At 37.2% G+C, this 12,121-nt stretch overlaps 2 protein-coding genes across 3 annotated transcripts; both read right to left on the bottom strand.

Annotated features, from left to right (window-relative positions):
• Positions 1-627: 627 nt before the first annotated feature.
• On the bottom strand, positions 628-5,904 carry LOC112511812 (pumilio homolog 4). The gene is made up of 12 exons (XM_025117596.1): positions 5,278-5,904; positions 4,635-5,176; positions 4,369-4,553; positions 3,522-3,620; positions 3,035-3,467; positions 2,806-2,947; positions 2,625-2,732; positions 1,943-2,155; positions 1,751-1,858; positions 1,378-1,572; positions 792-966; positions 628-708 (listed from the first exon to the last, which is right to left on the bottom strand). Exons 1-12 carry the CDS (start codon positions 5,902-5,904, stop codon positions 671-673), a joined length of 2,865 nt encoding a protein of 954 aa, XP_024973364.1. The 3' UTR covers positions 628-670.
• Positions 5,905-6,887: 983 nt separating this feature from the next.
• On the bottom strand, positions 6,888-11,333 carry LOC112511819 (amino acid transporter AVT1C-like). 2 transcript variants are annotated; one of them, XM_025117617.1, is made up of 14 exons: positions 11,229-11,333; positions 11,061-11,108; positions 10,403-10,606; positions 9,713-10,035; positions 9,368-9,582; positions 9,002-9,025; positions 8,700-8,880; positions 8,402-8,624; positions 8,172-8,307; positions 8,062-8,081; positions 7,819-7,964; positions 7,664-7,707; positions 7,489-7,551; positions 6,888-7,229 (listed from the first exon to the last, which is right to left on the bottom strand). In XM_025117617.1, exons 3-14 carry the CDS (start codon positions 10,582-10,584, stop codon positions 7,134-7,136), a joined length of 1,653 nt encoding a protein of 550 aa, XP_024973385.1. In that variant the 5' UTR covers positions 10,585-10,606; positions 11,061-11,108; positions 11,229-11,333; the 3' UTR covers positions 6,888-7,133. The 2 variants fall into 2 exon arrangements, with proteins under 2 accessions (XP_024973385.1, XP_024973377.1); XM_025117609.1 differs by having other exon boundaries at positions 10,403-10,617.
• Positions 11,334-12,121: the final 788 nt, after the last annotated feature.

Genomic DNA, 12,121 nt, shown 5'->3' on the forward strand with positions numbered 1-12,121 from the left:
CCGGTTTGAGCGGTCCGGCGGTTTTTTTGAACACCCCTATCAACTAGAGTCACAAGTTACTGCAGTAAGTCACATAATTGGGAAGCCACACGGTTGTAATGCCATGGAACCTTGTTATATTCCCTTCTTATATCTTGTATGCTTTATTGCTAATATTATTATCACAACATGTTGTATATCGTTTGTTGATCAGTATTACTTATTGATCGTGGGTTCACCTGTCACCACAATTAGTAATTTGTTCTCAATATACGTTGGAACCTGTTTTCTCTCCCTAAAAACCGTTTTAAAAAGTAATCTAATAAGATTTCACGTACCAAAAAATATGTATATCTTTTCAGAACCAAAATTCAGCATATGTACATACAGACCAGGTCCTATACATAGCCTCATACCATGTTAATTCTTCTCTACCAACTGCCATCATCATCATCATCATCATCATCATCATCATCGATCATTTACACTTCACTCAATCTTTACAAGATATATAAAAACCGTATGTATACTATCAAAAAATCAACACCTCATCTACAAATCAACCTTCTCCTACCCTCTTTTACCACCATTTCCCATCACATAACATTCAGATCAGATCAGATCAGATCTTAGTGAAGTTTATTCTTCAATTAGTGTCTCCTTATTAGTTTCTGATCAGAAACAGGATGTTTCAAGAACTAGAAGTCGTCGATGATGCAATGTGCCTTTCTGCAAATAAAGAGGAACCAAGATTATATCCTCATACAAATCAAGAAATCTTGAACTAGTTTGTTTTAGGATATGTTTCTCACCTCCTGAAGTGATGAGCTTTTCGACACGAGAGACAATGTGTTTACCAAATGTGTACCGCTTCAGAGCAGCCAAATGGACCTTTATACGTGACAGGATGAGTTCGCGGGTCTGGTCATCGCAGGTTTCTAGAACCTTCTGCACGACATAATTTCCAAAAGGGTCTTTCATCATTGCCTGTATTTTCGCAATGGAGCAACTGCAGTTAGTTTCGCAGCAAGCGTATGGAATCATCAAGACTCTAGTGTTTGATCTCATCATACAAGATTGTCTTTATGCAATAATCTGATAAATTAACAAAAATATAATCTTGATGATTCTAGATTAATAAATGTGGGCTTATACACTTCTGACTGACCCAGTCATCCACCAATATGTCACTGACCGAGTCAGAGAATGATTACCCAAATTGTTATCAGTAAGAACTTCCTACAAAGTACGTGGTAAACAACCATTTTCAGTCAACGCTTACCCATACCGCACTCTTACCCATTTAGCGTTTACCTAATTTGTGTTGGTAAACGGCCCCAACATGATCCAAGAAAAGATAACTGGGAAAGATGGGGAACCAGAGAGCAAGTTGGTCACCTGTAACGGTTCATTTTCATCTGTGGAACCAAGCATTTCATTCACGAGAATTTGGCGCTCTTCTGGGCTGCCATAAGTCAAGCATTTCTCAACAACATTAGAAGCAAACTTCTGCAGACTCATCTTTACTATTTGTCCTGTCAGTTTGCTGATAACAGCTGATCGCTCATGGGGTTTACCATGTTGCAGGACATGCTGATCAAGCAATAGATGCGGGTCTTAGTTATATATTCATTAATGAATGCAGGTGATAAATATGGCTTGACGTAAGAGGTTGAAAGCTTCCAAAATGTTAGTTTGATACTACCAAACAAAAGCAATTAAAGTACCCCTTTTTTCTAACACTTGATACTTTACATACAAGGGTAAATACCTGAATAACATAATTTCCATATTGGTCTTGTGCTAGAGTACAAACTGAGTTCATGATTTCATCCATTACAACTTGTGTATTTGGATCATCACAGTGCTCCAAAACCCTCTGTTTGTATCAAATACAATTAATATTTCACAAATGTTTCGAATATAAGCATCAGAAGTAAATAATATTGGAAGTTTTTTTTACCTGTATGACCCGACAACCATAAGGATGTGATGAAAGAGAAACAACTTGCCCAAAGAAAGATGAAACTATAAACTGAATCTGATCTTGAGAGACACATTCAATACATTTCTGGACAACATGATTACCATTCTGATCACGAACACATTTCATGACTGAACCATTAAGCTCAGCAACCAGTTGGGTCTGCTGATCAACATCAACCACTTCCAATGCCTGAGTATAGATAGATAGATGTTGGTACAATTTATTCGAATCCCAAAAAGAACTCAACCTAAAGGAACTGATTCAATCAACCTTTCTAACAAACTAATTGCATGTACATGACCAAAACCTGAAAAAGAAAATGTAATCTGGGACATCATTTCCTTCTAATGTTATCAATGATAATGCTAGGAATCAAAACCATAATTGTGCTTTTTGTTACCAACTTTTAGAACCATCATATTCGGCTATTTATTGCAAAAAAACCATCATTCTTGGCTTCTTGCAAAAATGCAAAAGAAACACAACATTTTGCAATAACTAGAGATTTGGCACAGTTCTAGAAATACTATAATAGTAATTGGTCAAGATAGGATCTTTAGTAAAAACTTATGCTTTCAACTTTCTCAAATCTCAATGGAACAGAAACAAGGATAAGTAATTAAGAGACCAATTTCAGGTTCGGAGCTCAATTAATCACCTTTTGAACGACTCTGCAACCGTACATTTGAAGACTAAGAGGCAAAACATGACCGATAAGCTGATTAGCTAACTCTCTTCTTTGACTTTTGGTGCCGTGCTCAAAAAACTGCATACTTGTATGACATGTTAATTTACAGTTATAAAGAAGCAGTTTACAAATGAATGGATGATAAATATACCTTTTGTATGACATAATTTCCAAAAACATCTGTCATCAAACTACGAGCATGAGGAATAATCTCTGGGAATATCAAATTCTTTTCTTCAACTGTGGCCGTTTCAAGCTTCTGCTGAATAAATCGGCTTCCATACTGATCCGTACTACAACATACAAGAAAGACAACGAACAAAGGCAATGATGGATCTGTATGAAAAACAGAAAGAAAACCAAAGAACACCTCAGCATACCTGAACTCAATAACATGATCAACAACATCAGAGAGCTCAAAAGATTTGGTTTTATTGTTCTTGAGCTCATCTAACAATGATGAAGCATATCTTCGGTCTAAGTTAATGTCAGCTTGTGGATTCCAAGATCCAGGAACTGCGCCCACTGAATTTCTGAAAGGGGGAGCAAAGTGGATGGCCCGTTCTTGCTGTGACAACGTTCTAGACCCCGCAAGGGCAGAATTGTCCACTAAGTTTCCCTGATATGGCATACCACGACCATATGTGGGATTCCCATATAGATGATTTAAGCTGCCAGATCTACCAAAAACCGGCGAACCATACTGCTGGTTCTGTTGAGCAAGCAGTGCCTCCAGATACACTTTTTGAAGAGCTTGCATATCTTCATGGCCATGTGAAACAACATAATTATTTTTTCCCCGAGGAAGATTACCTGAGCTAGTTGCACCATGATTTGCATACTCGGAAGACTTCATCATGTATTGACCACGCACAGAATCCATGGCTGGTGAATGAAGGCAAGATGATGCTGGGTAGTTACATTGTCTCAGAAATTGCCTCTTTCCAGCAGCATTTAAAGTTGAAGCTGAAAATACAAATTAAAAGGCAATGAAGACCGTGCAAACCAAACAGACCCAGTATATCCCACTAGAAGGTAGGTCAGGAGGGTAAGATGTATGCAGAACTTGCTTCTGTCCTATGAGACAGAGAGGTTGTGTCTGAGAAGACCTCCCCCCCCCCAAAAAAAACCAATATATCCCACTCGAAAGTGGGGTCTAGGAGGGGTTGAATGTATGTAGACGTTATCTCAACCGCTATAATCAAGAGGATGTTTCTGTGAAGACTGCGGGCTTGTGCATGATGCATAGTGTGTGCAAGCAAGCAATAAGATAGGTAATATAACAGGTAGAATTACGATTCAATGGTGTGCAAGAAGACAATGTAATAAGGTATAACATGTAATACAAGTAGAACCAATATATAAGCAACTTATACATGCAGGTATGATGTAAAGAAAGTCGAGCAATGTAGAGAGTGTAACTAGTACAATGTCTATTGAGTTACTGGCTTTTAGAACCATCTTATCCGGCTTTTTTCATTGCAAACAAACCACCATTCTTGTGATATATACTTTGCAAGCATAAGTGATTCTAGAAAAATCACGAAACACATTGTTATCTTTTATGCATTAAGTCCTCCAATTTGTTCAAAATCGATCATTCTTGCAAACCATAGTGCTTCGGTTATACATTTTTCTGCATTAAATTGATCATGTCTACAAGATATATATATATATACATATATATATATATATATATATATATATAATGTACCTGAAGCAAGATGATTATTTGCAGCAGGATATCTAGTAGGCATCTGAGCAGATAAATCCATCCCAGGTAAATTATCGACTTGATTATGTATGCTGGGACCATCTAGTTTTGCAAATTCATACATGTTTCGGTTAGAATTTAGATCAGCAGAAGAAGCGGCCCTCCTATGGAAGTTCACTGGTCCATCAATGCCGGACTTTCTAACATTCATGTCAACTATATTTGCATTCTCCCTAGAAATATCAAGATATTTGGTATTGGTTCCAAGATTATCTTTTCTTGAGGAATCACCAACCCGATGCTGATAACTCAGTCTCTGATCATTTATAGCATCAAGATAACTAGATTGTGAATGATTATCTCCATCAGGAAGGCGGCTTTTTGAGAGATTCAAGCTAGATAAGGAAGATGCAACATCTGTGAGCTCAGACATTCGAAGGTCATTTAGTGTAGGTCCTCCTACAACGGTTTGCTTATCAGCAGAGCGAACCATGCTACTACCCACAGGCGGAATGCCAGGACTAGGGGCTCTCCTGACCAATTGTGGCTCACGCTTTCTACTATTTGAAAGAGACGAACCCACAGCAGGTGCAAAAGAATGTGGAACCGCTGAATTCAAATTCCGGAATCTAGATAGATCTGGTGAGACTGCCCCAGAATGCATGACTTCAGATGTTTCTTTTTCATTACATAAACTTGAAGAATGGGAATTAGAGATACCCCTTATATTCATAACATCACTAATTGCATTCTGGCTTGCAGGGCGAGAAATTCGATTGGATGAAGACACAGGCTGTTCTAGTCCTTCCTGCAGAAGATATAGTCACTCCAATTAATGATCAATTGTTGAACAAATAATCATTATAAAAATAAATAAAAAAAGGTTTTAAAACTAAGTGATAGATTCACCTGAAGAATATCTGCAAAACTTTTCCTTCTACTACCCATTCCAGGAGCTGTCAAGCCAATCAAACCATCACCTCTATCAATCCATTCATCAGAGTTTTTCCGGGGAAGAGTTTGTGTTTTTCCGGTGGCAGCCTTCCTCATTTCCATCAATTCAGATTCTGCATCTTTGTGAATAGCTAATCCAGGCTGCATAGAAAACAATGAAGAACTACCACCATCACTACTGACATTCTTCTTCCACCAATCCCTATTTCCTTCGCCATTCGATCCTCCTACCTGAAATCTTTGAGCAACCCGCCAATCCTCTTTCGACAGTAATGGAGGAGGAAGTCTTGGATTGAAGTTTCCATGTGCATAATAATACGCTAAATACATAGGGTGAGATCGGAGTTCTTCTTCTGTTAAAACTCCATTAATACCAAGACTATTTCGGTTATCAATTTGCAGATGATCAGAATTTCTAAACAGACTTCCGACCGCGCTTAAAGACCCTTCGACAGTTGGTGGAGCACTACCACTCCTGTTCATATTAAGATCTCTTTCTTGAACACCAACCGCCCTACTATCCCTTTGGCGGAGTATCAATTCAAGCTCACTTTCTAAACTATTATCTAAAGCTTTCATCATACCCTCTTCCATCTTTATTCACATCTGAATAGACCTCCTCCTTACTCCCTATCCAAAAACCCTAAATTCCCAATGCCAAGAAAATCAAGAATTTAGATCAAGATTTCCATGATTCAGTAAAGACCATTATGGAAAAGGGTGTAATACATGACGCACCTTTAAGCATTAATACAGATTGAGTGATCCTCCCTAAAGTGAACCAAAAGAAACACAAAGTCACACACACGTATACAAAAAGAAAATAAATGTGATTCAGCAATCAATCAAATGAAAAAAGAAAGAAAACCCAAATCTATAATACAAAAACACAGTAATCGGGAATCAGAAATTGCGTAATGAAGGAATCAAAACTTAACTTACGGTTGTGAGATTGTTAGAGTAGAACGTTGAATGAGGGTCGATAAAAGTGACGTGAACCATATGTAGGTTTGAAATTCACAAATCTAGGAAGGAGTCGTGAAGAATTGAAAAGTAAAAGTAAGAACAAGAATAATGATATGAAAATGGGCGAAGGAGGTGGAGATTTTTCGAAATATAGTTAGAGATGAATGTGTATCAAGGACGAATTGAAGGAAGGGATTGCTGAATCTTGATACCAAAATATCGGAAGATTATTTCATTTTATAGGTTTACGTGCATGGGAAGATGCTTCCACTCTGGTTTCTATACCATCAAACAAGAGGGTTTCCTTTTTCTTTTTCATAAATATATTTTGGTATATATATATAGATTTATGGTAAGAATCACAAGCATAATTATTCTTAAAACCATCATTAAATTTTTAGGATTTTTGTTTTCTTGAAAAACAATATTTTATTTTAGTTTTTCAAAAAATGTTATAATCTTTATAAAATGTTCAAATGCGTTGATTCCGAACAATCTGCAAAGTAGGTGGTCGTCATGGAATTAATCGGCTCGTATAGTGAATTAGATATCTAAGTTAATAAAAAAAAATGTCGAAGATTAATGATAAAGAAAAAAGGTAAACAATATTAATGTCTTAAAAGACATGAAATTGGGAATAATGGAGTACAAACTAAAGGGAACAACACCAACTTCATGCTAATTGCACAAAGAAGGGAGACAAAATTCCATACTGAACATCCCAACATACACCAATAATAATTAATAATAACAATAATAATACCCCCATGAGAAGCAAAAACGGTGTATAATCTATTTCTATATTCATCACCAACAACAATCAACTATTTGAGTACCAAACATGATCAGAACAACTGTTGAGCAATTTCGGATAATGCTGTATATGTTCCAATAATCGAAGACACAAGCCCAACCGTAATGATCACGGCACACAGTGATCTCTGCAAATCAAGGCGTGACATGAGTGTTAGAAAATAAACAAATAGAGTGTGTATGACAATTTCTGTAATCATGAGTGTTTAGACCAGTTGACGCATCTCTTAGAAATCCTTATGGTTGTTGAGGGGACTCAAACTGGCGATCTATTTACTTGCCAGTTGAGTTGGCACTCAAGGTCGGTTGTATGACAATTGACAACATACATTCATGGATAACGAGCATGTTGCAACGTAGCATGTGTCAAAAGTAATACGTTTTTACCTGAAAACGAGTTGTCTTTTCTCTTAGGATGCTCAAAAAGCAAGCGCAAGGAAGTATCAACGTCTGGAACACCAAAATTCATGTTAATTTGTATAATATTCCGGTCTTATTGTTTGATTATAGAAAAGGGTAAGTGAAAATGAATGAAATTAGGGACTCGAAATAGATAATATACCACTAGCATGGTGAGTAAAGATCCGATCAGCGACATAACAAGACCTGTAAGATAGAGGAAACAAAGATCCTTAGTGCATACAAGAAGCAAACAGGAACCTTAGATTAGAGGGTAAATATATATATGGATACATATTTGTGTGTACGCAAACTTACCGAAGAAGGGGATGGAAAGGGCTACAACCAAAGTAGAGAGCACCAACGACGTTCTAATGAGGATGGAGTAGATATGAGATTTCATACGATCTGATGGTATCAACTCCTCAAGACTCATGGCTACTGGAGATATGGTCAAAGCATACGTGATCCTAGTTAAGGAAATACATTATAAACTAGCTTCTATCTTTTCAAATATAGTTCCTAGTATGAATTATAACTGTAATTCAAGCAAAAGGATATTTGGTAAATGGATTGACTACCTGCAAATGAAAACAACAAATGGAGGATTAACTGTATGCATTTAGCATTAAGCACACGAAAATGGCATTCATCATTGTACTTAAACATACCGTAGTCCACACAGCAATATTAGAGGCAACCAAATTCGTTGGCAGATTAAGAGTGAATTGTGATTCTGTTGATTCCCCGAACATCATGTATCCCATTACAGCGACTACAGCATAAAGAACAGCACAACTTCCGAAACTGAACAGAAAATGGACTTTTTTAGCATGCACGAAAGTGATTAAAGATTGCTAACAGATAAGATGATTGTGTTCATCCAAGATGCATACTTTACCTGGCTAAAAGGACCATAGGAAATTGACTCCTTTTGGCCATTGATGTATAGATATTAGGGAAAACGGCATGTCCTGAGTAACAATAGCCATAAAGCCCGATAGCCACAGGAAAACTGGAGAGATTTAATGTCTTCGTGGTTTCAATTTGAAAACCAATGTCATCCACCAAGCCAACCCAAAACAAGCAAACGGCCACCAGAACTGATGCAATAACTCCACCGGCTGGATAAAAAGCAATGGTAGAGTTACAGCTTTTGGAACGTTTTGCAAGCCATTAACGTATTTGATCATGCTTACCAGAGATGTAACTGAGAACACTCATATTGCGGAGCCAAACTGTAGGAAGCACAGCAAGAGTGATCATAATTGCAAATAAATAATGTGAATCGAGTACTAATCCTCCCAGATTTAAATGTGCATTTGGAAACAGAGAAGATAGGTTATCACTCTCCAAGATTATATATTCAACGCAACATGCCTGCAGCAGATAACAGGATGATCTAATTAAAATCAACGTTAATCAAGTAAGGTACAGCTCCTAAGAGACCTTTGCATAACAAATGTAGATTTAAGCCATCAATAGAGCCAGATATACTTACATACAACTCCACATACAAAACTATCTGCAGCAAAGCCAAGAAAGAGGATAACTTGGTCAGCAACAGTCAGAATTTAACTACCATATGTGCTTCCTGGCAATGCTAAAAGGTTGAGAACGTATGAATAAAAATGATTCACATATGAATCAATGGTGAAATAAACATGGGTTCACAATAGCATCTTCATATGTGAATAATAGGTAAAAATTCACATATGCATCTTTCAAAAGGATTTTTATGGAATTACCAATAATTCACATATGAATCGTTTATTCCTATGTTCTCAACCTTCTTGTCTATCCTTATTTAAACCTTCCCCTACATATATGTATGTATGTATGTATGTATGTATTTAAGAAAACTTACAGAAATGATTAGACGACCCACGGTGCCAAAGGCAGCCTGGCCAATATCTGGATAAGTCTCGAGACCAGGCTGACTATCCAAGCAGTATCGAAGAAGGATACCAGTGTAGAAAGAAAGGACACCAAAGACGAACAAAAGGGACAATCCAACCCATCCTCCTTCTTTCACTGCATAAGGAGTTGAAAGAAGTCCTACTCCACAAAGAACATTTATGCCTACAAAATATCATCATGGGATCGATTTTATGACTGATTTATGTACAAACAGGGTGATCTTCTGTTAACTAATTGGTTTCAAAGACCAGATATTAAGATCAAAACACAAAATTTTGGTTGTGGCATATACCATTAAGCACTGATTGGCCGTATGAGCTCTGCCTAGAAAGAGGAATTTCATGTGAAACCTTGGAAGATTTCTGATAGTGTGGCAACTTCTTGGCAGAAGATCCCCGTGGAGGAGGAAGGGAATGAGAACTACGTCTTTCTTGTGGCTGCTGATTGTCTGTTGCTGATGGCAAGAAAGGTTTGCTCAAACTCGGGAGTATCTCAGGAGTGTGTCTTCTTGTCAGTGATGAAGAAAGAAACGAACTGCCTAATCGCGACAAATTTGGAGTCCCCAGAAAGTTAAGGCTTGGCGACGGTACACTACTGTACAGATCAATCGATTGCCTGAAACATCATGCAGAGAAAATCTTATAATTACTTTCTTTTCATTCAAATTGATTCAATTAGACCTTTAAATTTCAAACCTTAACAACTTTACAAACAAAATATATACATATATAAGGATCTTGTTGCAAATCTATCACCACCAATCTTGGTTTGTGCCATCTTATGAAGTTATGTGGTCCTTGATTTCTGGTACAAAAAGTTCAGAACTCGAGACTTTGGAGTTAAAAGGGATCCAGTTTAACTGGGTAAACTCAAACCATGTGTTTTTAATCAAATGAAGGGTGTTTGCTAAAGTGAAACATGTCAGTAAACAAGATTCAGTAGCCACAAAAAGTGATAAGTCTTTGAATAATCGAGGGCTTGCCTGTAACTTTGGGGCCACGATGGGTTTAAGGAACTGGGTTTGCGCTGATGTTGAGGGTTTTCGTCGGAATAATTTGAAAAATCCGAATCATTCCCATCATCTTCACCTCTAATGGAATCCTTGTCTTCATCCTCATCATCACTCTCAATGAAAAAGGCGTGGTCTGATACTGAGTTCTTCATTTCCTCTTATATTCGCAGCCTTCTTTGCAAAAACTTCAAAGGGGATAAAGTTACGAGCGTACAAACATCAAACATATGGTGACGTGCATAATAACAGAGGGTAAATTCGTCGAAAATAGTACACAAATTTATTGGGAAATCATAAATTCAAGCATTGATTCAGCAAAATCGGGATAAAACTTGAAATGAAACTAATGATAAGTCTAAGTTCACTGATAATTCTACAGATTAAAACACTAGTTAAGCATAAAATCTTGATAATACCTTGGTGAAACGAATAAAAATGCAAAATCAAATAATATGAGACGATTTTAGGCTTAAGAGTAGAACGACGTTTGAAATGACAAAGAAAACCAAGAATAAATCATCGTTTACCACTAGAATTTGAAGGCGAATATCGAATTAAAGCCCAAAATTGGCGAATTAACATGTCTGCACAAAAAGGAACATTTATATCTCGATATTAATGTTTTTACCTTTTTTGAACAATTGAATGATGCTGAGCTGGTGAGCAAAAATCCTTCCTGATTCACCAATTAATTCATAAAAAACAAAGCGTCAAAAAGAGTGACAGCTTTTGTAGTAATAGAGTCAAGTGAAAAACGTGAATCTAGAGAGAGAAAAAAGGATCCATTGTTGCTTACCAGATGAAGTAGAACAAACAGAGCTTCAAGTCAGAGAAAAAAGAAATCAATAACAGAGTCAGTGGTCTGTTTTCTTCTGCTAGTTGCTGTGTTGATAGCTCAATGGCTACCATTTATAATGGCAAGGCCATTGCTGATATCTCTGTGTGAGTTGTGGCTTCTCTCTCATCCGATTGTAGCTGACGGAGAAGACGACAAGATGCGTACTTTCATGTGATTGGGCTGTCTTCTGTTTTCGGCATAGTTTTTGACTCGTAAAACAAAGGCCACGTTCCATTTCTCTGTTATAGTAATTAAAATAATATCACAATTTTTAATTATTTACCAAAATAATATATCTATACTACATTAAAAACCAGATTTATCATAATGCATTAAGTACTATTACTTTATACATTCAGTTTTAAAATCTCTTATGTGCGTTTGGTTTGCATGAATAGAATGGAATTGGGGGGATCTGGATTTAAAATTCATTCCAATCATGTGTTTAGTTTGCCAAATTGTCAGGATTTGAAATCCCGGGATTTCATTAAAATCCCTTAAACATGGGATTTGGAAATCCTTTGCAAATGGTCTGGATTTAAAATCAAAATCCAATAATATCGCTTCCACCCCTTCTCCTCGCTTAACAGATCCCGCTTCCCTTCCCGTCCTCTCGCTTCCTACCGCCCTAACCCGTCGGAGCTCTCTCTTCCTCGCCGGTAATCTCTCCCCCTCGTCGTCCCGCTCTCGTCGGTGCTCTCTCCTCCTCTTCGCCGCCTTCTCTCATCACTCAGCAGGTAAAGATTTCCCTCTCTTCCTCTTCGCCCCTTCTCATCACTCAGCAGGAAACTAATTTCTGTTGACCTAATTTCCAGCGTTCTTGATTATTCTTTGTTATGAGTTTCCCTATT

Source organism: Cynara cardunculus (assembly GCF_001531365.2).
Source record: "Cynara cardunculus var. scolymus isolate 2C chromosome LG 1, CcrdV1, whole genome shotgun sequence".
Lineage (NCBI taxonomy): Eukaryota > Viridiplantae > Streptophyta > Magnoliopsida > Asterales > Asteraceae > Cynara > Cynara cardunculus.